We start from the raw sequence: 25,369 nt of genomic DNA, 5'->3' as shown, positions 1-25,369 counted from the left end.
ATTTCTCTGCACTAGTGCGCTCCCGACAGGAGTCAAGACTCAAGACTCGCATTTGCACTTCACATCCACTCCTCCCCATCTTTCTCTCGAGTCCTAGCAGCAAGACACCGAGGACAAAAAAAGACGCACTTCCGAACATCCATCCTGTTCCTTGGTAGCCAATGCCAGTCGAGCCTCCTGGCCAGCTTGCCTTGCCCAGGGACCGACCGGCGGACACATGCCCACCATCCGCGATGGGGGAGGGAGGGAAAAGACACGAGAAATGGAGAGGAAACAGAGGGTCCCCCAGTCTGGTCCCGTCCCTGTCCACGCACACAGTCCACGTCCACATCCACGCCCACCTCCCCCAACTTCCAAGCTGCTCCAAAGCTCAGCTTCCCCGAGGCTCGGCATCCTGCTCTCGCGATTCAGTTCTCTGGGAAACACGCCCGCCGGGATGCCATGCGGCGCTCTACCTACCTTACGGACTTGGGAATCGCCCTCTACGCTGCTGCTTAGCTGCTCGGGTCCGGGTTGCTGGATTTGTGCGTACTTTCCAACTGCACAGCATCTCGGGATGAAGTCGCCATTTGACCCAGCTCAACCAACCCTCGCCAAGAATACGGCATAACCATGCGACTGTCAACTCACCAAACCGCCTTGTGCTGATGTTCTTCTGTCTCCTGTCGGCCTCTGCACATCTTCCCTCTCCGGGTGCAGGCAGGATACCAGGTTCAGTCAAACACCCCACTGCCGTCATGGGCCGCTGCCCATCTTGAATCACATATGTCGCTATCGACAAAAAGACCAAACGATATTCACCTTACTATCTAGGCCGATGGAGCCTGCGCGGAGTACAACACCCTCGTGATAAGACACCATACCTAGGCTGCTGCTATCGCTATCGCTATCTGGGTATTGCTCCCGCTCTCGATCCCACCACCAACCAGCCCAGTACCTCCGGTCCCCCACGGGCCAAACGTGGCTGGTTGTTTGACAAGCCCCAGGCTGGGGCCGTTCTTGGGCCTGTTCCAAATTTCGTGGGCAGTGTGTGGTCGTGCTGGACTGTGGACTGATTGTACCTCGACTAAGTAAACTGTGGATGGACAGCCCAGCATCGGCCTCCTGGCTTGGCTGGCGGCGGCGTTTGAACTCCTGGCAAGAGCAGGGTCTCACGGGGAATTCCAGAACCGAACGACCGACAAATATCGACAGGGCAGACGGTGAAAGCGGGCTCGTGAGTCGAGTTTGCCCTCCTGCGCCTTGCATTGCCAATCAATCGTGGATCTGGAGCTAGGGTATCGGCTTTCCGGGCACCTACGCGGAACATGGCATCCCCCATTAGCGCCCACCGTCACCCTCACCGTCGCCGTTGCTGAACGTGCTGCGGTGCGAACGGCCATTGTCTCAACCTAGGCCGGATAATTGGGTTGTCTCAGAAGCCCCCGTTACACTTACTTCCGCACGCTTAACGGTAACGGCCAGGTCACCGCCCGCCGCATCGCAGCACCGCACCGAACCGCACCGTAGTCCGCAGGTCTCGAACTTGAGACACTGCGTTGTACGGCATTGACTCTCCCTGCCGGGGGGCTGGCTCCGTCAAGGCCTTGACCGCTTCGCTTCCAGAGGCACCGGCGGATGTTCTCTCTGCATGTGGCCGTAAAACATCAGTCGCTCCGTCGCCCGCCTGCCCTGGCGGATGCCGGATGACGATGCGCGGCAGCGGCAGCGGCAGCGGTAGCTTTCGGCGCCTCGCAACAGCCACCAAGGACAGCTTCTTTTGCGTCCAAAGAAGCAATACCATACGGCCGGCAACCTGCTAAGCCCACAGTTGCGTGGTCCCTGTCCCTCGAGCCCACGCTAGAGAACCAACCCTGCCCGCCTCTTCAGTGTTCCTGGCACTGGGAAAAGCTTTCCAGCTGGGGTCACAGCCCTCTGGGAGGTTGTCGATCATGATCTGTCACAAATCTGGATCTGGCCTCGTTCAGTACTCTTTGGGAATCGTCAAACAAGCCAAACAGATGAGCCATCGCGAGCTCCGAAAACTAACTGATTAGGGGACATGACGATATTTGGGGCTTTGACTCTGCGAAATGACATCGCTGACTGGTCCTCTGTGGAACTGTTGCATGCATCTCTCACATCATATCTGCATTTATACGAACCCGAGTCTGGCCCGCCGCCACGCACAACAACCGCCGCGCCCTACACCATTCGTTAGCAGCTCACTTGGTTGGCTGAGATCCTCGGCAATCTTGCCAGGCCCAGCAGCATCACTCAGGTCCATCGGCTTTAGCATGCTTGCCGACGATGCGTCTCGCATTTATCATCTGGACAGGTAAAGCGTCTATCACGTGCGCCGTTTAGCACCACGAGATCTACCTCAATCGACGGCAGAAACGGTTGGTCCAAGCATTAAAGTCATATCGGGTGTCAAAACTTCAGATGAAGAGGGTTGATTGTTGGGGATACATTGAGTAGAGCGGAAAGGCACTGACGGGAGTGTCAGAACCATGAAATGTACAAGGGTTGAAACGGCAAGTCAATTCAATTGAAGCTCTGGGCAGCACGCGGATCCCGACTCAGGAACCTTATTCGACCATCCCAGCGGGTCACTCGAGTTGTTTGGCAGTGTTCGGACGATTCTGCTCAGAGTTTTCGTCATGTCCTGACTGAGCACGAACAGTTCCTGACAAATTGGAGGACCTGCTTGCGTGGTGACTTGCTACCATCAGGAGTGCCTGCATCCATGGCGCATCCAGTTTGCATGTTTGCAACCTGCAAGACTTGAAGTCACAAACACGAATCAAAGAATGGCCAAAGTCTGCTGGCCAAAATTGGCCATCATTCCCACCATCTCACCACAAACATGCGAGCAGCTTGTGCAACCAACATCAAGCAGACTATAGCTCCCAGCCGGTGAGCCTAGGGCTACCCTGTTTGTCTGTCTCCAACAGGCGCAGACAGTCGACCAAGGCGTGTCCAGGCACACGGACTCGGCATTTCCTTTCTTTGAAGGCCTTGTAGAGAGATATTGGTATCACCGCATACGAGAGCGGCCTCCTTGGCCCTGGTTTCCGAGTCTCCAGCCATTTTCGTGTCAACTTTGCTTTTCCAGAATTACCGCCTCCTTGTAACTGCCACCTGGCAGCGACGTCAATTGTAAGACAATCTGCCATCACCCGCTAGCTTCAGCTTTCAGGGGCTAGGCACACAAGTTCCTGCTGGCGGAAGATGCCACAGGTCCGATGTTGAAGAAAGAAAAAAGAGAGAAGCCGAGCCAGCAGCAAGAAGCAAAACGACCGCGTCATGTTGAACACGACAACAGCGACGATACGAATGGTGGTCGATCCCCTCCATACGAGAAGGCCTGGATGTTTGGTCTGGATGCCGTCCGCGCGGTGGACCGCGACTGTCAGGCCAGCATCAGGGCGCGCTGCAATTAGAAACTCTCGTCAATCGTCTGGGTCGTCCACTCTTTTGACTCCATCCATCATCGATCGACCTCTCAGCCCCTCGGGCTTCTGTTTAGGTAAGGCAGAGAGACGAAGGTACAAGCCAAGCAGAGCAGACAGAGCAGAGGGTGAGCGATGCTAATTGTATTACCGACACCTCGGCGGCAGGCTGTGAGTACAGACGAGCTCCAATACACGACATTAGCGGCTAACGCCGACACGGCAAATCGGCGCCATCGAATCGACACGAGCGAGCGTGGCGCACAGTGCATGATGGGTTTTGTGTTGGGATCTGTCCCGACACGCCCAAATTTGAAGCCATTTCGCAGCACACACTTCGCGTATGCAAATGGTCAAGTGCGTCAAATCTCATTTCGCTCTTCACGCTGAGTTCCAGCTCTCATCTGGCCGTGTCGTCCATTCGGGACCAGGCTTGATCCATCCATTCGACCATAAGGCTTCGCCCATGTTATTACACCTCCACATTCAGCAGAGAGACAGCCCGCACCGGGATATTAGCTAACCATGCTGGCGGAACCTCATTGCCTCTGTAGTCCGTCCGTTCTATTACTTAGTGTTCTCTATGACTCTATGTATATCTTCCAACCCTGGCCGGAAAGCTCGCCGTCCGTCTACATAGTAGATGAGCTTCTAAAGATACCAACGAGCGCGCGCATCTCGATGGGTTGGTTCAGGGTTGCCGAAGTGCAACAACTATGCCGTGTTGGGGCCGATATTGCCATTACCAACCCATTTACACATTCATCCATTTGACCCGCGCACGCGACAGGATGCGGCGCCAACCACAACTACGCAGTACTGGATGTATTGACCACTCTGCAGGGTGCAAGCTGCAACATCCCATGAGGAGGGATAATCATGTCCCTCTTTTTTTTTTTTTTTTTTTTTTTGTTTTTTTTTTGCCTTTCCTTCTTGCCCAGCATCCCCCAGGTCCTCGACGGACGGTTCAGCCAGTATCACCGCGCTGCGTCCGGCATTCCGTTGTCAACCTCGTGCCGTAGCTATTGCTCCAGCAGACGGCGGTATTGGCTGGAGATGCTGCTGCCGCAACTAATACTGCGACTGCTTGCATCTTGCTTGCTTGACTACTGCACAATCGGTACGGAGATTGGTGCGAGTGCTTCTTGCTTTGCTAGCTTCATGGGTGGGTGTGAGAGAGAGAGGATAAGAGAGAGAGACACGGCGCCCCGTCTCCCAATCCACACGCACATCGAACGACAAGCCCCCTCAATGCTCATAACAAGGCACCCTGGACAACCACACACACCACACCCTAGCAGCACCTCTCGCAGCCAGATCCCTCCATCCCCTGTTCACATCCTTGTCGAATATCCTTGAAGAGGGGACGGACGGGGGTTTGCTGCGGCGTTGCATTCTGGGACTAGGCTCTGCAAGTACAGGGCAGGGTGGTAACGGGGCGCTGACATCCCTCCCCCGGCTCCCAGTGTGTGCCTCTCTCGCTCATTCTCTTGCTGCTTGCCCTCTGGCCTCTCTGGCTTTGGGTCTCGTCTGGTTCCTCGCCAAAGAAATCACAGGTTGACGGATCCCAATGTTCGGATCCCAACCCCCGGCTCCTACGCATTGAAAACAGCACCATCTTAAATATATTACCAGTCCCAGGCGCATCCCCCACAGTTTGGGTGGTTTTCTGTCATCCGTCGCTCTCTTAGGCCGAACAAAAGGAAGCCGGACGACTGATGCTGGTTGCTGGTTGATGTTGCGCGCGCTTCACTCTCTCAAACTTTTCCTTCTCAGCGCACGCACGTTCGCTCTCGCACTCACTCCCAATACCACGCCCGCCCGCATCCGACTCCTCTTACACACACCTTATAACACACAGCAACCTCGCTCACACGGGAACCAAACACGCGAGATTTATATCCCCGGCCCATATAAAAAAGAAGTAAACACCAGGAAGCACCAGGAACTATCATCAGGGAACGGGCCTCGACTTGCTTGGGCTTGTTCAGAACACGCTGGAGAAGAAGGGGATCCCTTGAGAGGGGGCACGCCTAGCTTGACGTCGCCCTCTGCATTGAGACGAAAACAAGATGTGGGCTACCGCTCCACTGCCGTATTACTCGGCTTACAAGCCTACCCGGAGGAAAGACAGAGGAAGCGTCAGTAACAAAGATGCGCCATTGCCAACCTCCGTCGACAACCAAGTTCCCCTCCCTCCTCTTTCTGCTCAACACAACTCCCACAACATTCCGCCAGATTTCTTTGAACCCGCTCTTGATGGACCGCCATCGCCGGAGAGGATTCGTGCCTTGAGCAAGCAGATGAAGAGGACCTCAGCCTTGGACAAGCACAAGAGCAACGCCACCACGTCCTCCGGCTCGTCGTCCTCGCTGCGCTCAATTACCTCGGAACGCCGTCCCTCTTGGGAACACACCTTGGAAACCATCACTTTGTCTAGAAAGTCTTCTGGCCGGTCCACTTCGAGCAGCATGCCATCCCGAGACAGACCCGAGAGCGTTCAGCTCTTTGGCAAGACGATCTTCAACCGCAGAGCCAAGATGAAGCGCGAAAGCAGCAGCAACTCCTCTGGAAGTTCTTTGTATTCTGGTGAGCTCGTCCTGGATGGTCCGCCCTCGGCAAACAAGAATCACCTCATCCCGTCCATCTTCGGTCGTCGACAGACTCTAAGACAAGATCAAATAGCAGAAGACCCGGCTCTGGGCAAGAAGCTGCAGATTTCAGGCCCTTACAATTTTCAACATGTCACCCACACCAACCGTGACCATCTCCCGGACCTTCAACGGGGCAGCCGTGCCGAGATGGTCTCCGAATTCTCGGCCATCCGTGCTGGCCAACGCCCGACTACCGGTACTTTGAAAGGAATCGACGTCGAAGACTTGCACTTTGCCAACTTTTCATCCGAGACATTGAACATGCCCCAGGACGACGCTCTTGCGGGCGAGACTCATGCAGAGCTCTTCCTCAACCGCCCACCAGTCATTCCCCGGCAAGCAGGACCAACCTCAGCGCCCCGGAAGATGATCAAGCATACCCGATCTCAGGAACAACTCCGCACTAGCCCACCTCGTCCAGCGCCGCCACGTCCTCCCAGGTCGCCCATCGATGAGGAGTTCATCCTGTCTGACATGCCAGCACCCCCTGTCCCCCCGCCAAGGCATTCAAGCCGTATCGGAGTCAAACATGACATTCTGAATGCCATGGAAGATGTTGATCCCCAAGAGCGACCATCAACCAGTGGCAGCCTCCAATCATCCAGCCTTCAGGCTCCCATCGACCTGGCCGAGCCCCCAGCAACCGCTCATGGATATTTCCCTCACGGCATTGTTGATGGGGAAGCGTATGTGGATCCGCGATTCTCACACGCTATCACCACACCCGATGATGCTGCGTGGCCCCTAACCGCTAGTTCAAACTTTTCATACGAGATGGCTTTGCCTGACGTCCCGGAGGAGGAGGAGGCTCATGCTTCTGGCCGAAGATCCCGCGCCAGCCTATTCAGCACCAACTCGTCGCTGAGAGGAAGCCAGTCTGTGCCTGTTCTGCGTCAACTCGCACAAACCCAATGTGACGACTCCCAACGACCGCCAAGCGGTGCATCGGACACTTTGGGCGGCTTCGACATGTTCGGCGTACAGGATGCTTTGAAGGAGGTCATGGAGGAGGATGAGGATCTCGATGCTCTCCATCGAGCCAGTTGGGAGGACGATATCGACTACTGTTACGAGCATGAGGCCGAGGCCGATTGCGACTACGCCTGGGATCGGCCATCCTTGGACGTGGTCCGGGAGGAAGTTGTTCAGACCCCTCTCAATGAAGACGTGTTTGTGGCGCCGCTGTCAGCTGGTTTGAAGCCGGCATCAACGACACAGTTGGACATCCCGGCACTCAGCCCGTCAAGCCCTACTTCTACGGCAAACGGCCACGAGGCTATCACGCCGACGATTCCGGCTTTACCAGTGCGGTCCAACTTCTCTCACCCCAGGATGGAAACGAACTACCGCGGCCAGTCTCACTTGCACGTCAGAACTGCGTCTCATGCCTCGAGCTTCAAGGAGTCTCACGGTTTCCACCTGTCGCCATCCCTCCTGATTCCCAGCGACTTTCGCCAGCAGATGATGGCGGAGACGGAGGCGGAATACAGGCAACACCACAGTCACTTCTCGTTCGATGGCGAGCCCGCGATGACGCTCGAAACTCCAGGCTTGTTTGCTAGAGACCGGGCCAGCACTTCCACCACCGGCAGCAACTCGTCGGGTCAGACGAGCTTGACGGAAGCCCGACACACCTCGACGAACTCGACCTGGACTGCTCTGACAAGATACACCGGGAGCACAACGTTTGAGGGATGGAACCCCAAGGCCGAAGGCATCGACCACTCTCGCTCGGTCAGCGTCGACGACCTCCCCAGTCTGGAGTCGCCCAAGACACGCAAGTCGACCATGACGCCGTTGCCCGAGACCGAGGAGGTACTCACAACGTCTCACTCTACCGGTGACATGCGCGCAGTCTCGGAGGGCAGCCAGGCCATGTCTGCGAAGGAGGCCGTCAAGCAGCACCGGCGCCAACGTGCCCGCACCACCAGCTTGAGCACCCCGCCACCTCCCGGGCAGTACGCACTTTTCCCGCCAGTTTACTCCGGCAGCCGGATCTAAAGCTCACACACCACACCCATTTTCTTGACACCTCTCCTACACACATACACATACACACATCATACTCGGCGAAGCGACACGGTTTTGGGTCACAAACGGGCGGCGCACATCACCTGCTTTTTATTCCTCCTCTTTCTCGACATATTTCGGCGCCTTTTTGTTTTGACCAATGCCGTGATTCACCATAGACTTTGTTGGCATATACCGGAAGGGGTGTACCAAGGAAACTTCATTTTTCTCTCTTTTTCTCTCTCGCATAGACCAAGCGTCGATCCATCATCGAAACATGGACCTCACCAAAAAGCAACCTGCCCTGCTGGCAACAATCAGCAACCACTCTCGCTCTTTTTCTTAGTCCGTCTGTCACCACCTCTTTTTTTTTCTCTTCCTCGGTTATTTATGGCCTATATATTATGGCATTTGGCGCGGCGTGCGTCTCTTGGACGCGCGCAGGGACAGAGAGACACAACTGTCCAGGGTTATTATTATTATTACCACCACCCATCCCCGACACACACATCACTACCGCTTATTGTTATTTTGTATTAAAAAAAAAAGGCGGGGGGCCGTGGCAAAAGGCGGCACCGCTGGACACGACTTGATGGATTATGACCTTTGGGGCAAAAAGAAAAACTTTGTAAAAAGGGACACATGCAGTGCACAACTGCCAGAGAAGACGGGCGGGACGAGGACGAAGGGCGGAAAGGGAGTGAGGGGATTACAGGAAGGCGGAAGGACGGGATGGATGGACGGGGGGGAATCGTATGTTTGCCATGGGAAAAGGCGTGGCACCAATTTTTGTCTATTTTAACGCGTACGGACGCATATTGACGCGCCGGTTCAAAAAAGAAAACAGCATCATTCAAGACTTGCCGTCCAAAGCCTTCTGCCCCTTTGCCCCTTTCCAGATCATTCGTGAATGCCCCCACTCATCACCGCTCGCACTGTCCGTACAACATCTGCCAAGGGTCGTGAAATTCAAAAGGGCTCTCCGCATTACGGGACGCCATCGACGGCACTGAGATTGCAAGACGTGACGCTCGGCAGTGACATACATGCCAAAGGGCTACATAATTAATCTTGTGGTGGTGGTGGTGTTGGTAGTTACAATGCTCAATCAGTTCCAAACTACCGCTGCCAAAGCTACATCGTCACGGCAGATGGCCAGACCCTCGTTCGCCCTCCTCCTCCGCCTCGTCTTTCCCTCCTGCCATACCTTCCTAGTCTATCGCTACGTACATAACATGCATGGGAAACATGCATTCGTTGCACCCATTCCATCCCGCATCAACCCAACAAATCGCGTCTCCCCCCCACCACTACCACCAACTTGACAATCACACACACACACACACACACACACACACACCCCTCGCTCTCGGCTTCAATGCCTCGGTCTGCCTCCTCTTTCACCACCACTTCTTTCTCAAGTGTACAGCCGTTTCCACCAACCAAGGTTATCTACTTGCTCTCAATATGAAACAATTTTTTGGCCATGATTCGACCGCGGAAAAAAAAAACAAAAAAGAAAACCAGACATGACACACTCGAGGTGGGTTGCAGAACGAGAGGGGGCAACAACAAAAAGTAACCAAGCAAAACAGACTGGGGCAAAACGTGGGAAACGTGCAGGGGAGAGGGGGCAGAAAAAACAACAAGTGCGTGCAACACAGCGAACAACAACACTCCGCCTACCGATATCTGAGACGGAGAGGAGGGGGGCGGAGAAGTGCGCTGCAAAAAAGCAGGACTGGATCGGCCAATGGCTGTGGCCTAGCGTCCCGCGCGGCGTGTCATCGGTCGGTCGGAGGGGCTCCGAAACCTTTTCCCCCGGCACCCTTGCCTCCGAGTTTTCGAGCTCACGCGCTCCCTCCTTCTGCACCTCTTCTGCACCCCGACGACCACGCGAACACACGCCAACACCAACCCAAACCAACAGCGCGTCGAACGAGGGGTAGCTGTAGCTGTGCATATCTGCAGGATGAGAGAGGGAGAGGGGGTGAGATATTCCTGCCCAACCCTCACGCGTTCCTCCAAGACGGTCCTCCTCGCTCGCCTGGGGGCCCCTCGACGTCGAGAAATTCGTCCAGCCGGCCGGCTCCGTTGGCGGCCATCTCCCGCTCCATCATCTCCAAGTTACGCAGCAGATCCCCCCGCTCACGTTGCAGCTCGTCCCGCTCCCGCTCGAGGCTCTTGATGTGCCGACGCGCCATGTCCAGCACTTCGGCCTTGCTGACCCGCCGCTCCTGATCGGCCGGCTGTGGATCCGATTCGTCCCCGCCTCCGCCTCCGCCGCCGCCGCCGCCGCCGCCGCCTCCTCCGTCTCCGGTGCTGGCTGGCCCGCGCACCTGCTCCGGCAATGCGTTCAGCAGCCCTTCGAACTGGGCGTTCAGTCGGTTGCGGTACTGCTTCTCGACGAGATTGTGCGATGCGCGCGTGCGACGTTCCTCGGCGGTCTCGGCCGGCTTCTGGGATGCGTTTTTGGATGTGCGGGAGGCGCTGCGCAGGCGCGGGGCCGATGCCGTCTTGCTGCTGGATCCCGTCGTCGACGCCACCGAAACCGACTTGTTGGATCGGCCACTGACGCTGGTCCGGCCCGCAGGGCTGGTGGGTTCGTCTTCGTCCTCGGCGCCATCAGCACCACCGGCATCGGCTACGGCGCGGCGCTTGCCTTTACGTTGCTCCCTCCGAGGCCGAGGCGATGTGCTGCTGCTCACGCCTGCACGCCTCCGATACTCGTCATCGTCATCTCCGTCGGCCCACGAGGTTTCCTTGACGTCGCTGTCGTCCTCCATGCTGCCCTTGCTGTGTTTGAGAATGTCGTGGTTCAGTTCGGCGGCGGCGACAGCTGCGATGCTGGGAGTCAGGGTGACGGAGCTGCTGTCCTGAAGCCTCGGACGCCATGGCGAGGAGTGAAAATCGAAGGTGGCAGTCGGTTGCGGATGGGCTGTCAGTGCTGCTGCTGTTCCTGCTGCTGCCGCTGTGGAAAGTGGCGTGATGTCGGCATAGTCTCCGCCAAGGAATGACTGCTCAGCTGGATGTGGTGCAGCAAAGCCAAAGTCGAACAGCTGCCCTCCGCCCGCGCCGGTGTTGCTGTTGCTCAGGCCGCCCGCTGCAGTGATGTTGATGGGCGGATTGGCTACAACGGAGACGGCTGTGGAGGAGGATGGGGAGGAGGAAGAGACCGTTGCAGCGGCCTGCTGTTGGTAGTACTGGCTGCTGCTGCTGCTGCTGTCACGGTACGACGGAGCCCCATACCCGGGCGGGAACCATGTGGCAGGTGCCTGTCGATGCCCTTGCTGCTGTGCATGGAGCAGGGCGAGCGGGCCCTGGTGATCAGCGAACTGCGAATGCAGCGCGGCGAATTGGTGATGTTGGTGGTGACCCTGGTTCTCGGCAGCGGCTAACCCAGCTCCAGCTACAGCTCTAGTTCTAGCTGCTGTTAGCTCCAACTCCCCCAACCCCCCCAAGGCTGAACGATGGAGCTGCTGCTGTTGTTGTTGCTGCTGCTGCTGCTGCTGAAGACTGGAACTTTGCTGCGCATTCACTACTAGTCCAGGAACACCTGGGACTGAAATTGCGATCGTGGCGGCTGATTCATTGATGGAATTGGGCCGGTCGTGGCCTGGACTCGACATGGCCTGATTCCCGGATCGGGTGGCGTGGTGCGGGCGGTCGCGGACGTCAAAGGCCCCTCCGAACACGTTGGGTGAAAAGTGCGGGGACAACGGCGTCGAAGCCATCATCTGCTGATAGAAATATGGTCAGACTTTGTCCTCTTTTTTTCCCTCTCTCATCTTTCCTCCTTTCCAGAAGCAAATCTCTCGCGCCGTGGTCCTCTTTGGCTTTCTCGCCTCATGCTCCGACTTATCGGTCGTTGAATGGGCTTTTTGACTTCGTCACCTTGCCATCACCCCATGCCGGCCGGGGTGGACACACACAACCGAACTTTCAGCTCTTGACCCATCGCCTCCTCCCGTCCGCTCACACACCACCACCCCAACACGACAATTCAGTAGCTCAGGAACCACACGTAGCGAGATATGCGCCGTCTCCGATCATGGTTTGACTTGTCATTCATCCCCCCTTCCCTCTAAGGGATGGAGCTTGGCTCAACGTCGGTGTGTGGTATCATGCACTCCTTCCGGCCACTTGGTCGACCACGTCGCGTAACCCTCCATCACTAGATCTGGCGGGTTCAGAATATGAAGAGACGTATGATATGAACGGGCGAGTTGAAGCAGGACCTGATCAGAGGAGCAGCGGACCCCCCTTGCGGCTGGTGTCCGAGGAGAAAGGACCGGACGAAAAATGGCGATATAAGCCGGGCTGTTTTGTTCACTTACCTCCGGGTCGTCCACAAGATACTCGTAAAAGGGATTGTTGTCGGTTGGCGTGTTAGCCATGTCGTCGTTGTCCCCGGGGGAGGGGTGTTTGGCAAAGGCGTTCTGGTTGTTTGGAGAACCCCCTTTCGAGTCCCGCTCTCCCGGCCCCCAAAGCAGCCGCAAAGCCTTTGGAGATTTATAGAGGTTTTTCTTGCTTTTTCGAAGCTTCGACGTTGTTCCCCTCGAAGCCGGAGCCGAGAGAGGGGCCTCCGATTCACGAGGAGCCAAGATCGGGCGAGGTCAAGCAAACCCAGCCACGATTGGGGGACTCGGGACGAGGCGCGAGGCCAGGCGATCCCAGTGGACACAGGCCGGCGCTAGAAGCCACCAGACGAGCGTCTGGCCAGCTATACAATCCCGGGAGAGATACCGCGGGACGGCCGTGCCAGGGATCGCAGAGAAGGGGGCGATTTGGGGAGATGACTGTCCGTAATGGCACGGGGTTCGCCAATATACCGTGGCCGTGGAGTGACTTTGGTCTCTAGGCGAACCACTGCTTCCCGGTGCCAGAGGAAATACAGAGTCAGCCGACTACGACACCTGCTCAAGTGAACCGACTTCGTCGTAGTGCGCTCAAGACAGACTTTCGGCGTCGTGCGGCGGCGGGATGCGAATGATTCCCGGCGCCCAAGGAGGCCGGCAATCGGGGGGGATCGGGGTGGCCTGCCTTTATGCCAGAGTCACTCCACTCCAGGGCTTGTCGCCAAAAAAATCTTTGCTGCGGCGCAGGGGACGCAAGACACACCGAACGAGGTCCGGACGTTGTTGCCTCTCGGTCTCTCTCTCTGTATCTCTCTCTCCCTCTCTATCGTTGCCTCGTCTGGCTAGGGCTGCCGTTGGGTTGTTGACTAATTTATAAATGACCTATCGTCGTCGTCGTTGTCGTTCATGTAAGATCTCGATCTACACGCCTGGTCAGTATCTTCCTCGTCTCCTATTTGTACAGCAAGCCGGTTGTGGCTTGCCCGGGGTGATGAGTATTCTTTTCCACCCTGCCCGTCCCTCTTCATCGAGCCACTACCCGTACCGAGCTCGTTTCCGTCAGTCGAGTGGCCAGCTTCCCTCGACCATCCCGCTCGTCTTTTCCCCCTCTGTTGTCTTTCCTTGTCTTATCTCATAGTCGGCTGCTTTCTTTCAATTCAACTCACCTGTGGGGCAAGTCTAGCAACTCGCTGTCCTGTTCTGTCCTGTCTGTCTCACTCTCTTCCTCGCCTAACTCTGTCAGCTTTCACATTCAAGGCATCATTGACGTTGACACAGCTCAGCAGAGTCGTCTTCTGCCCCCAAGGAGGGGTCGAGGTGGGCTTTATGAGGGTCAGACGCGCGAAATAACCTAGCCGTCGATAGGGTAATTTCCATGTGAGCTCGGCTTCGGAAGACGCAGACGCAGACGCAGACGCAGACCGCTCGAAAGGATCCGCGGTTGCTGGACGAAAATACGCATATGGGGCGCGGAAAGGCCCCCCAAGGACCACGGTGCGTTTACATGGATTCTCTCGCCCAATCCTGAGCTGTAACCCGCGCGCACGCCCAGTCTTGCCCGGTTGGAGAAGCAGCCTTTATCCACTGTGGCCTGCATAATGCAGCTGTCTTCTGTCGTGTCTGCGTGGTCCGCGTCTTGACCGGCCAAAAGCACCCTCATTCACCTTGACTCCGGTTTCACCACGTCCGGGAAGCTGCCGCTCCTCATCAAGGACAGAATTTTTAACGTTGGCCCTCTCTGAGTGGTGGTATCGGCCGTCTTGTCGAGAAACGACCGGCATATGTCTGACTCGAGTGGCCCTGGATCTCAAATGCTCGTATCAGGGGCGCTTAGGCAGACAGCTTGTGCCAAGGTAGACGGCAGTGGACTGACAACAAACCGTCCACAGCCTTTTCCCCGGCGCCCACGTCGATCAATCCACAAGATGACGCCTTTGTGCGTCCTCGAGATATGAAGAACCCCCAAGTTGGGTTTGGCGCTATGCTGGAGATGGGGCTTTTGCAAGCGACCATCGGACTTTCGTGTTGGTTGTCATGTCCTCGCACTCCATGGGACTGACCAGAGGGGCACGTGGAAGGTGGAGGGTATTTTGAGCGGCGATAGGGGGAAGCCTTGATTTACATTTGTCGGTGAGAATGCAGCCAAGAGTATGATATCTCGATCCCGATGAGAAAGAAGCCTCTGTTGTGCCTTCATAGACTGCATCGTATCTGAGTTGATACCCGGCGGAAGTCGAAACCATGTTCTAGAAGTGGTGACCCCACGGCCATCTTGGCCGTGACAGCGTTCAAGTGAATCGTTGTCTCATGAAGTTGTCTCCTGTCGGCCAAACACTGTCCAAGGGTCTTTCCCGTGACATTCAGAAGACCTTGCCCTAGATCGGGTCGTTGTACGTGCGTCCAGCTACGAGAGAGCTGACAAGCTTGGCAACGGTCGGGTGTCCGTCTTGAGGATTAGCTCTTGTCCGTACGGGGCGACCTCTTCAGCTGAGTGGCTCGGTTCCATCAGGTTCTTCGTCTCTTCTTCGTCTTCTCCTCAGGGGTGCTCCTTATGGCGTGGCGCCATCCGTTGGCTCTCCGGACCTTCGGCTGTCTCACCTATCCAGGCACGGGCATTGGTGGACATTCTCGCCTGGATGCTGGCTTGCGAAGTCGGGTCACGCCCCCATGCACGAGGTGGTACCATATTGGCCGTCGCTAAAAGTGTATAGCGCGTCGGTTGTTGTACTCTGATGGTCTCGCGACTTGAGTTTGGCATGGCTTCGCTTCGAAGCTTTGGCTCTACGTGGGCAGACTACGCAGCTTGTGGCCTTACCAAAGTATGCGTCACTCTGTCAGCCCATTACTGCGTAGAAGGCACAGTGCCTTCCCCCCTTAGGACTACCCAAGATTGTGGTGGAGGAGGAGCGTCCCGGAGGGCCGCCCATCTCATCGGTATGGGGCTGTACTTTCCGTAGGTACTCGCAGTTCAGACCACCTCCGTGCATGCCATTCCCTGTCTTTCCTTGGGAAATGGCCTGTATGCCTTCGTCGTTGTTCTCACTTGCTTGCCTCACCGCGTATTCCTTGGCTACTAAGGGACTGTGCTGGGGCTCTGGTGCCCCAGTACCTGCCGCAGCGTGGTTTGTCAAGCTGTGCATGACGACCCGGCCATTATACACTATGCCTTTCTTGCACAGTTTTCTTTCAGGGGCTTCGTGCCATCTAAGAGCATCTGCGTTACAGGGCATCCAAGAACGGAGGAAGGGAAACGGTTGCTCCAGCACCAATCGGGACGGCCCGGCTTCATTGTATGCAGGTCTTGATCTGAATCCACTGGCTCACAAGTCTTGTTTGACCGAGTCCCGATCTAGCTAAATCAAAGAAAGTTTTTCGAATCTTCTCTATCCATATAGTCATAGTCTCCAATACGTTGACGGATTACTCTGGCACGCAAAAGTGCCACTTGAACAGCCAACGAGCAACAGCTCCAGCTGTTTTCCATGGCATACCGCCGTTCCCCTCTGCTACATCATTCCTTACGCCCATGTTTTGCCCATTCTCTCAGAACATTCTTCTTCAGCTTTCCTGTGCTGGTTTTCGGCAGCTCGTCCACGACCTCGACTTCGCGTGGGACCATGAACTTGCTAATGTTGCTTTGGTGCTTTGCCCACGATATGAGGTCTTCCGGCTGGAGGCTCTTGCCTTCCTTGACTGTCACGTAGGCCTTTGGACGTTCACCCCTGGATTTTTCAGTGCCATTCAGCGATGCCAGTGCCAGATATTCCACTCACCAATGACTGTCAGGAATCGCGACGACGGCAGCCTCCAGAAGATCGGGATGCTGAACGAGCATGCCCTCGAGGGCTACAGATGAGATGTTTTCACCGCCTAAGTACGACTCAGTAGGATAACTTGGAGACAGTTCTTAATCGAACATGCTCACCTGAGATGATGATGTCCTTGGCACGATCTAGGATCTGCGCGGCTCCATCCTCGTGCATCACTGCGAGATCTCCCGAGTGCAAAAAACCCCCGGCGAAGAGCTTCTTGGTTGCCTCAGGATCCTTGTAGTACTCCTTGCAACAGATGTTACCTTTGAAGATGATCTCGCCGATTTCCTTTCCGTCCTTCGCCACGTCGATCAGAACACCCTCCGGTTGGTCTTGCTTGATTACACGAATGGGCAGACTCGTCAAAAAGCCATGACCTTGGCGGGCCATCTTGGCATACTTTTCGTTGGGGGGAAGGCTATCCCATGATGGCATGTGGTATCCTTTGGTGATAGGTCCGTACGTCTCCGTCATTCCGTAGACGTGGACTGGTATCAGGTTCAGGTTGGTCTGCCTAGGTCAACATAGTCCACAACGCTTTGTCTTATACGGGACGAACCATCTGCTCAAACAAGTAACCGCTCGGCGGACTCGCGGCAACAGTCACACGACAAGCTTTGGGTAGTTCCTCTGCCTCCTTAGCAGAGCACAAAAGAGTGTTGACCGTACTGGAAGGCCGTTAGGATGCACAGAAATTTGTGGAATGTGAGGTCGCATACGGTGCAGCATTGAAGTGACTGATTTCTTCTTCTTTAAGGAGCTTCCAGATGAGAGGATAGTCGATCTTTCTCAATGTATAGTGTGTTCCTCGGACCATTGTCACCGCCCAGGGGAAGGTCTTTCGAGGTCGGTTAGCATGCCAAACCAAAAAGTCAAAGGTAGATTTACAAACCCATCCGCAGGCGTGGAAGAGTGGCAGTGTCCATAGATACTTGCAACGCCTCCCATCGGGTGAGTTCAACCCCGATTCGATAACATTTCCCAAGGCTGCGAGGTCTGCGTACAGTTAACAGCCATTCGGAGTTGGTTCAGAACACGTGATGAGAGTTTTGTGACTTACAAGCCCCTCGATGAGTGTAAACAACACCCTATTATTTTTTTAAAAACAGTTGTTAGTTCTGAAGTATCAGTCTTGCACATCCGTGAAATCACACCTTTGGACGAGAAGTTGTTCCTGAAGTGAATGGAATGGCGAGCATGTCGTCATCGTTGCCACAGTGAGATTGAAGGCCGTCGAACCTCTTGTTGCCCTGTTTCTGGTCAAATTGAAGGCCCTCCAAGATGGCCTCGTCAAAGGGGCCACTCAATTCCCCCTCGATGGCATCGGTGTCGGTGTCGATAATGAATGGGACGGACGGGTGACTTTGTTTGAACTCGTCAAGAAGATGGAGGAATTCTTGATCCACGATGATTGAGTCAACCTCGGCATAATCGAAGATGTAAGTGATGTCGTCTGACTTCAATCTGTAGTTCACAGCGACGTTGACCCCTATTTCTCGCAAGTAAGTTTCGTATACTCTACTGCATTTCGGGTCACGGAACGAACTAACCACCAGCCAGGGCAATGCCGAAGATGCTCTCTAGAAAAGCCGGTGTGTTCGGCGCCAGGATACCAACGCGCTGGAAGCCATGCTTCTTCAGATAGTATGCAAGCCCGGTTGCTCGCTCAGCAAAGTCGCGGTAGGTGCGGCGCAAAAGCTTATTGTTGGCAGTGATATGGACAATCGCCTCCGCGTCGGGTTCAATGGCGGCAGCACGCTCCAGAAAATAGGTTGGGGAAAGTTGATGGATGTGAAAGGCTGCCTTGGACTCTTCGGGCTTTGGAGCAGGTGAGGATAGACCAAGGTGACCCAAGATGTTCTTGAGACGGGACGGCGGGCTGGACATTATGACGTCGACGAGATGAGTGCGATTGACTGTGGAGATGGTCTCAAATGTAGAGTTATGAGCGGGATTCAATGGCGATACAAAACAGAAGCACGCGATGATCCAAAATTTGGAGTCCTAAGTGTCCGTCTGGAAAGCGCCGGCTCTAAGGTCTAAGCAAGTGAGGAGGAGGTAAAGGAGAAGAGGAGGAGGAGCTCAAACACCTCCAGTTCCCCGACGAGGGCGAGAGGACCAGCTGGCCTACATTAGTCTGTCTCGCGTCCATACTAAGGTACTCAGAGCAATACCCCCAAGCTCCTGGCTGTCTGAGACGACAAACCCGAGGTTCTGAAAGCTCAGGGCCGGTTAGTGCTAAGTCAGCCCACCCCATAACCGAACACACCCCATAACCGAACAGCGTTTTATATATGATCCCACCAAAATAGATATATATATATTAAATTAAGTACTTAATATATCTATATATAAAAATTATATTATATAGTTTATAGTATATATAGTATATATTTTAAGTAATAATATAATATTTATAAGTAGTTATAGAGAAATAAATTCTATAATCTCTCTATATAGTAAATACTAGTATTTCTACTTCTAATTCTATAAAATCTATTTATTATATAAGTTTAATTAATATTTTCCTTAAAATTGAAGAAAAATATAAGAATTATAAAATTTCTACTTAGAATTAGAAATCTTAAGTAGTAGTTATTTTATTTACTTAAGTTTTAAAAATAATTATTTTTAAATTCTAAAAGTCCCCACTTTTAAATTCTATCTTTATAAAGTAATATTTTATAATTATAAACTTTAAATAATATCTTTATTATTATAAATAAAAATCTAGAAAAATATTAAATTACTTTATATATTTATATACTTAGTAGTTATTTAATAAAGATATAATATTTAAAAATAGAAAAACTTAAATAAATTAGTAATCTTTAAGTATTTTAGTTATATTAAAAGCTTTTTATACTAATTAGAATTTTCTCTATTTAATTAGACTATTTAAAAAAACTTATATATTTTATTTAATTTTATTTAATAGTGTTCGGTTATGGGGTGTGTTCGGTTATGGGGTGGGCTGACTTATCCCTCCCTTCCCATTACCCCACACTTGGCAAATGCTCGGTGCGAGCTGCCGTCCCGCCAGCTCCAGCTCCAGCTCCAGCTGCGTCTCCAGCTTTGCTAGCCAACCAGGGCAGCCAGCTTAGGTTGGAAAAAGTTGGGGTAACTGCGTCACCGCGCTATTCCCGACTGAGGACCACACCAGCAGCTGACTAACGCCTACCTACCTTAAGTAAGGTATCCGTACCTTACGAATACCTAAGGTACCTAGGTGCTTGCACTGTATTAAGTAAGTCGGCAACCAGGGGGTGGCAGGAGCGGACAGGGCCCACTCACTTTAGAGAGGTCGCGTCGCCGTGCCACCAGAGCCTCGCGCGACAGGAGAAGTGCACCACGCGAAGGCCCAATCGCCCCGAAATTTTATCACCGACAAGACAACCTGCCTACGGATTAAAACCCCGTCATCACCACCATTCCTCCCATCGTCCACCCCAGGCATTCTGCAGATCCCGCCGGACGTCGTCTATCTACTCAGCATCGTGCCTTTAAGCTCCAGCCTCAGTTTCTGCCACCTTACTTTGACGACAATCAGCCACCTCTAGCTCGAGAGGTTTCCCAACCATGGCAGCCATGTGAGTGTTCAAGGCCAGCTCCTCGCCCCGTCTCAATCATCAATACTGCGGCTACCCGGGTCCTTCCAAGCGAGCGCATTCTCCCCGCGCAAATTTGCGCAAACAGATTTCCAATTTCAACGCGCGCATCCCATCTTGCTTCAATCTGCTTTCTTCAAGCTAACAGCATGGCTCCTTCTAGCGAGAGTTTCGACAGCATCTACCTGGACCTCTCCAAGGAGAGCGGCAAGTGCAGATTCGCCGAGAGCGGTCTCGGATGGAAGCCTGCTGGTGGCGGCGACACCTTCACCCTCGACCACAGCAACATCGCCTCAGCGCATTGGAGCCGAGCTGCCAAGGGCTACGAGATCAAGATCCTCAACCGCGATTCGCGCATCATTCAACTGGATGGCTTCCAACAAGAGGTAGTACACCCCCCAAGCAGACCCCACGAGCGGCACCATATTGACTCGTGTTCACCAGGACTACGAGCGCTTGAGCAAGATCTTCAAGAGCTGGTACAGCACCAATCTCGAGAATAAGGAGCACTCCCTCAGAGGTTGGAACTGGGGCAAGGCCGATTTCGGAAAGGCCGAGCTGGCATTCCACGTCCAGAACCGTCCCGCCTTCGAAATCCCTTATTCAGAGATCTCAAATACCAACTTGGCTGGTCGCAACGAAGTCGCTGTCGAATTCTCTGCCCCAACGGACAAGAATGACACCGGCACCAACGGTGCCCTGGGCGGTGCGCGCGGCAAGGGCAAGAAGGCTGGTGCTGGCAAGGATCAGCTCGTGGAGATGAGATTCTATATCCCTGGAACTGTCAAGAAGGAGGCCGACGGCGAAGACGGCGCTAGTGATGCCGGCGAGGAAGAGAAGAACGCTGTCGCTCTATTCTATGACACCCTTATGGAGAAGGCCGAGATTGGCGAGACTGCTGGTGATACTATCGCCACCTTCTTGGACATTCTGCACCTTACCCCCAGGTACGCTCACCTCCGTTATCTACCAAGCGAATCCGTCGCTAACATGAACTTGCAGAGGACGTTTCGACATCGATATGTACGATGCTTCTTTCCGCCTACGTGGTAAAACCTACGATTACAAGATTCAATACGACGCCATCAAGAAGTTCATGGTTCTGCCCAAGCCCGACGAGACACACGTTCTCCTGGTCATTGGCCTGGACCCGCCTCTTCGCCAGGGTCAGACGAGATACCCCTTCATCGTCATGCAGTTCAAGAAGGATGAGGAGGTCACTATTGATCTCAACCTCACCGAGGAGCAAATAGACGAGCGCTACAAGGACCGTTTGCAGCCTCACTACGAGCAGCCTCTTCACCAAGTCATCACCTACATCTTCAGAGGATTGGCCAACAAGAAGGTCACCACACCTGCGAAGGACTTCCAGACGTACGTCGCAGACAGCCCCCGCTCGCTTGAAATGCCGAGAGCTAACATATATGCAGGCACCGACAACAATTCGGTATCAAGTGCTCCATCAAGGCCAGCGAAGGTTTCCTGTACTGCTTGGAGAAGGCGTTTATGTTCGTGCCGAAGCCTGCGACGTACATTGCGTACGAGCAGACTGCTTCCGTCACATTCTCTCGAGTCGGCGGCGCCGTTTCGGCGCTCTCCACGTTCGATATCACCGTTCAGATGAAGAATGGTGCTGGCTCATCTCAGTTTAGCAACATCAACCGCGAGGATCTTAAGGGGCTCGAGGAATTTTTCAGACTGAAGGGCCTGCGTGTCAAGAACGAGATCGACGAGGACGCCAAGCTTCTGGCCACTGCTCTCCGCGATCAGGCAATGGACGACTCTGAAGAGGAGGTCGTCGGACCGAAAGCGGACCGCGGCTCGGCTGACGAAGACGAAGAGAGCGTTGACGAGGACTTCCGCGCTGAGAGTGAGAGTGACGTTGCCGAGGAGTTCGACAGTGAACACGAGAGCTCGGGCTCTGGAAGCGCAGAGAGCGACGTTGACGACGATGACGCTGACGACGCCGAGGAGGAGGAGGAGGAACAAGAAGAGAGGCCCAAGAAGAAGAAGAAGACTGGTTGAGCGCGTCTGCTGCAAGTTGAAGGCTTTCGGGACTTGGGGCTGTTGCTAGGCGTTCATGGGAATGAAAGGGAATGTAACACTACAATTACCTATTAGGCTGACCGGCCCTTAAGGGACCTGAAGAGGTTTAATATTTGGAAACGACCTCTTGATGACATGGTGCGGACAGAGGTAGCTGCCACAAAAATTCTACACCATAGTGATTTATTTTACCTCCACTCTGGTGGTGGCGAGTTCTTCAACCAGGTCGTGCAAGTGGGTTGCAGCTGCCTAACTTAGCCGAGTGTTGTGCTGGGGGCATCAATGGCCATGAATGAAATAGGCGGGCGTTTTCAGGCAACTGCAAACCGCAACTCACATCATCAAAATAAGTGCGGCCATAGGAACTATGGATCAAACGGTACGCTTGCGGGGAACCAACATTCACCTGCCTAGATTAGGCTTTGGTGTATACCAGCTTAGAGCCCAGGACTGTGCAGATGCCTGCCTGGCAGCGTTAAATTGTGGATATCGACAAATCGACTCTGCGCAGCTCTATGGCAACGAAGCAGATGTTGGGAGATCGTTGCAGCAATACCTCGAACAAGCGAAAGCACAACGCGAAGGCTTGTTCATAACGACCAAGGTCGGTCGTCACGAAGGCTCTGTCGAGAAGACGTACCGCAGCATATTACGCAGTGTTAGACGCATCGCGGGCGAAGACGGGTACGTCGATCTGTTCCTCGTGCATCGGCCCATTCAGAGGCGCCAGGAGGTCTGGGTTGCGCTGGAGAGGCTGCTGGAGGAAGGAAAGACGAGGGCAATCGGGGTCAGCAATTTTCGAGCTGGGCATCTGGAGGAGATGAAGGGCTACGCCAAGGTCTGGCCGCCTGTTGTGAACCAGATTGAGGTGAGTACTTGACTCACGATCTAGCTGCGGAGTCGCTGATGAGGCATCGCATAGATCCATCCTTGGTGCCAACAAAGGGAACTGGTCACGTATTGCCAGAAGAACGGGATCCTTGTTCAGGCGTATAGCCCGTTGGCCAGAGGGCAGAGAATGTCGGATCCGGCGCTGGCACGGGTCGTTGCCCGAGTGCGGCGGCGGGTCTTGGCCGGAGTCACGTCCGACTCCGAGACCGAAAGGGCAGGGCCCGGAGCTGCCGGTGCTGACGGTGATGGTATAGGAGGGAGAGCTGTGACTGAGGCACAGGTGCTTCTACGGTGGTCTGTCCAAAAGGGCTTCGTGCCGCTGGTGAAGAGCGGCGACCCGGCAAGGATCGAGGAGAACGCCAATGTCTTTTCCTTTGAGCTTGACGAGGAGGAAATGCAACTCCTCGACGACTTAGACATGGGTGCGCAGGGCGCTCTTTTTCCTGCCAACGTTAGCTAGCGATTGGAAACAAATCTGAACCCCTGTTCCCACTTGAAGCAACCGATGCTGTTTTACTATGTAGATAGGAAGGCATGAAGTTTTTACGGTGCATGACAAACAAACAACAACCCAAGCTCAGTTGCCTGGGGCGCAGGTAGGAAAGCATGACGAAAGTGCCCCACGCAGCGGCCATCAGGCGGGGCTTCCAGCGCGGTGAGAGGCGTTGAGCGAGGAACACAGGCCACTCAGACGCCTGAATGGACGGCGGGAGATCCGCAGCTTCACCTTCAAGGGCGTGGGAGCACGCACGGGAGGCGCGCCTGGAGGGGCCGGGGGTGCCTGCGAGGTGGGACGGAAAGCGATTGCTGGGTTCACCTGGAAGCTTCTCCTGATCTGACCTCCCCTTCTCATGTGGGAAAGATCAACAAACACACCAACAAGCCATCCGCCTACTGCGCAGTAGTGAAATTGAGCCGCCTCCCGGCTCTCTGGCAGCCTCAAAATCCATACACCAACCAATTTCAGCTTACACGCTATCGAATCTACTCTCGACAGAGCTGTAATGACAACAGTAACAGCAATGAGCTTGCAACGACCCTTGCGCGGCGGTTGCCAGTGCGGGCGCAACCGGTACGTCATCGAGCCTGTTCCTCAACAGACGAGTGAGAGGGTGCAGGTCCTCTTCCACACAGATGCCAGACACAGTGAGTCTATCTTCTCCTTCTTTTTTTTTCGTCTGCCGTCTTTCTGGATTCTTTTCCTAGGCTTGCTTTTCTCGCATGAGATGCGATGCCCACCAATCGCAAGCTTCGAAGCTAACCACAGCTTGCGCAGGAGTTCCTTTGGCCACCCCGCTGGCCGCAATGATCAAAGTGCCGATTTCCTGGTATCACAGCTCAACGCATGCCTTGTTCCCCGACGAGGCGCACTCTGCGATTCGCCGTGTATTCGAGACGCCGTCTAGCAACCCCTCGAAGCGATACTTCTGCGGCTTCTGCGGAACGCCACTGTCCTACTGGACCGAGCTTCCTCACACCGAAGCTGACTATATCCATCTCACATTGGCCAGCCTGTGCGGCGAAGACTTGCGAGATTTGGAAGACCTGGGTTTGATCCCCGAACTCGAGGAGACGGAGAGACAGTCCGTCGTTCCGACAACGACCACGGTAATTGGAAGGGAAACCCGCGGCGTCCCCTGGTTTGAGAGCATGATCGACGGGACCCGCTTGGGCAATCTGCGTCACAGCCAGATGGTGGATCAGAGTAGGGACGGGAAGGTCAGGGTCGAGTGGGAGATTGTGGAATGGACCGATGCGGACGACGGGAAGACGGAGGACGTTGAGATGACGAGCAATACTGGCAACGGCAAGCGCAAACTAGGCGAGCGAGACGACGCGGATGCGGCTTTGGAGGGCCTGCATTGAGTCCATGCCATGTCATGCATCGCATCGCAGCGGCAGGGTAGGTGGTATCAGCAGCTGGGGTGTCGTGGACTGGGCCGGCTCACCTTCGTCCCGCGTTCCGTACACCTCGGTGAGGACTGAGGTTGGTATTATGGGGATTTCTGCTCACCCAGAGGCCGGTAATAGGCTTAGTGGTGCAGCGGCGATAGGTTCGGATCTGTCGGGGACGGACTGAACAAAACGAATGACTAAAAGTACGATGAGAAGGGAGAAAAGCAGAATCGAAGGGAAGCACGAGGTTGGGAATCTTTGATCATGGAGTCATGAGGGAAAAGCAGCCGTGGAGGCGACGGCGTACCATGGATTTAGCACATTAAGGCACAATAGCAAGATGTTTAATCGTCCCGAGGTTTCCCCCCGCCCGACAAGATAAGGTGTAAGTCAGCAACACACATGTACCTGAGTGTAGGGCCGAAGGCTCGTTGGATCGACGAGCGGGACCCGCCAGTCGGCCGGGGCGGGCTACTCGACCGAAGAAGAGGAATCGGTTGTACGGCCATGTGATTTTCGCGTATTGATAGCTGCGTGGACTAAGACGATTTAAACTGGAGATTATGGTTTTGGAGGGGCGGAATTGAACAGGCAGGGGACGTCTGCCGTGAGTTTCGTGTTGCAGTCCGCATGGAGTATGTGTTGATCGAACAGACGATT

General features: G+C 54.5%; 7 protein-coding genes across 7 annotated transcripts; 4 read left to right on the top strand and 3 right to left on the bottom strand.

The window, feature by feature from the left end:
• Window positions 1-5,506: 5,506 nt before the first annotated feature.
• CGCS363_v006855 (uncharacterized protein) lies at window positions 5,507-8,089 on the top strand (the record flags this gene model as incomplete). Its single annotated transcript, XM_036638704.1, has 1 exon — window positions 5,507-8,089. One exon carries the CDS (start codon window positions 5,507-5,509, stop codon window positions 8,087-8,089), a length of 2,583 nt encoding a protein of 860 aa, XP_036496794.1.
• A 2,021-nt stretch (window positions 8,090-10,110) lies between these two features.
• Window positions 10,111-12,495, bottom strand: FUSC3 (Allergen Fus c 3; the record flags this gene model as incomplete). The annotated part of the gene is made up of 2 exons (XM_036638703.1): window positions 10,111-11,838; window positions 12,436-12,495. 2 exons carry the CDS (start codon window positions 12,493-12,495, stop codon window positions 10,111-10,113), a joined length of 1,788 nt encoding a protein of 595 aa, XP_036496795.1.
• Window positions 12,496-13,322: 827 nt separating this feature from the next.
• On the bottom strand, window positions 13,323-13,833 carry CGCS363_v006853 (uncharacterized protein; the record flags this gene model as incomplete). The annotated part of the gene is made up of 3 exons (XM_036638702.1): window positions 13,323-13,377; window positions 13,623-13,686; window positions 13,731-13,833. 3 exons carry the CDS (start codon window positions 13,831-13,833, stop codon window positions 13,323-13,325), a joined length of 222 nt encoding a protein of 73 aa, XP_036496796.1.
• Window positions 13,834-15,967: 2,134 nt separating this feature from the next.
• Window positions 15,968-18,155, bottom strand: CGCS363_v006852 (putative acyl-activating enzyme 1; the record flags this gene model as incomplete). Its single annotated transcript, XM_036638701.1, has 9 exons — window positions 15,968-16,178; window positions 16,230-16,326; window positions 16,382-16,778; window positions 16,828-16,936; window positions 16,988-17,106; window positions 17,161-17,264; window positions 17,329-17,356; window positions 17,423-17,757; window positions 17,819-18,155. The coding sequence occupies 9 exons, from the start codon at window positions 18,153-18,155 to the stop codon at window positions 15,968-15,970; spliced, it is 1,737 nt and encodes a 578-aa protein (XP_036496797.1).
• Window positions 18,156-19,847: 1,692 nt separating this feature from the next.
• Window positions 19,848-21,901, top strand: ctc-1 (FACT complex subunit ctc-1; the record flags this gene model as incomplete). Its single annotated transcript, XM_036638700.1, has 5 exons — window positions 19,848-19,858; window positions 20,040-20,262; window positions 20,321-20,823; window positions 20,879-21,250; window positions 21,307-21,901. 5 exons carry the CDS (start codon window positions 19,848-19,850, stop codon window positions 21,899-21,901), a joined length of 1,704 nt encoding a protein of 567 aa, XP_036496798.1.
• Window positions 21,902-22,289: 388 nt separating this feature from the next.
• On the top strand, window positions 22,290-23,273 carry CGCS363_v006850 (putative oxidoreductase; the record flags this gene model as incomplete). Its single annotated transcript, XM_036638699.1, has 2 exons — window positions 22,290-22,790; window positions 22,845-23,273. 2 exons carry the CDS (start codon window positions 22,290-22,292, stop codon window positions 23,271-23,273), a joined length of 930 nt encoding a protein of 309 aa, XP_036496799.1.
• Window positions 23,274-23,835: 562 nt separating this feature from the next.
• CGCS363_v006849 (uncharacterized protein) lies at window positions 23,836-24,679 on the top strand (the record flags this gene model as incomplete). Its single annotated transcript, XM_036638698.1, has 2 exons — window positions 23,836-23,959; window positions 24,090-24,679. The coding sequence occupies 2 exons, from the start codon at window positions 23,836-23,838 to the stop codon at window positions 24,677-24,679; spliced, it is 714 nt and encodes a 237-aa protein (XP_036495938.1).
• Between the last annotated feature and the right edge of the window lie 690 nt (window positions 24,680-25,369).

Source organism: Colletotrichum siamense, assembly GCF_013390195.1.
Source record: "Colletotrichum siamense strain Cg363 chromosome Unknown KSG_Cg363_contig04, whole genome shotgun sequence".
NCBI classification, from domain to species: Eukaryota; Fungi; Ascomycota; class Sordariomycetes; order Glomerellales; family Glomerellaceae; genus Colletotrichum; species Colletotrichum siamense.
This window is presented reverse-complemented; position numbering and strand designations above follow the sequence as displayed.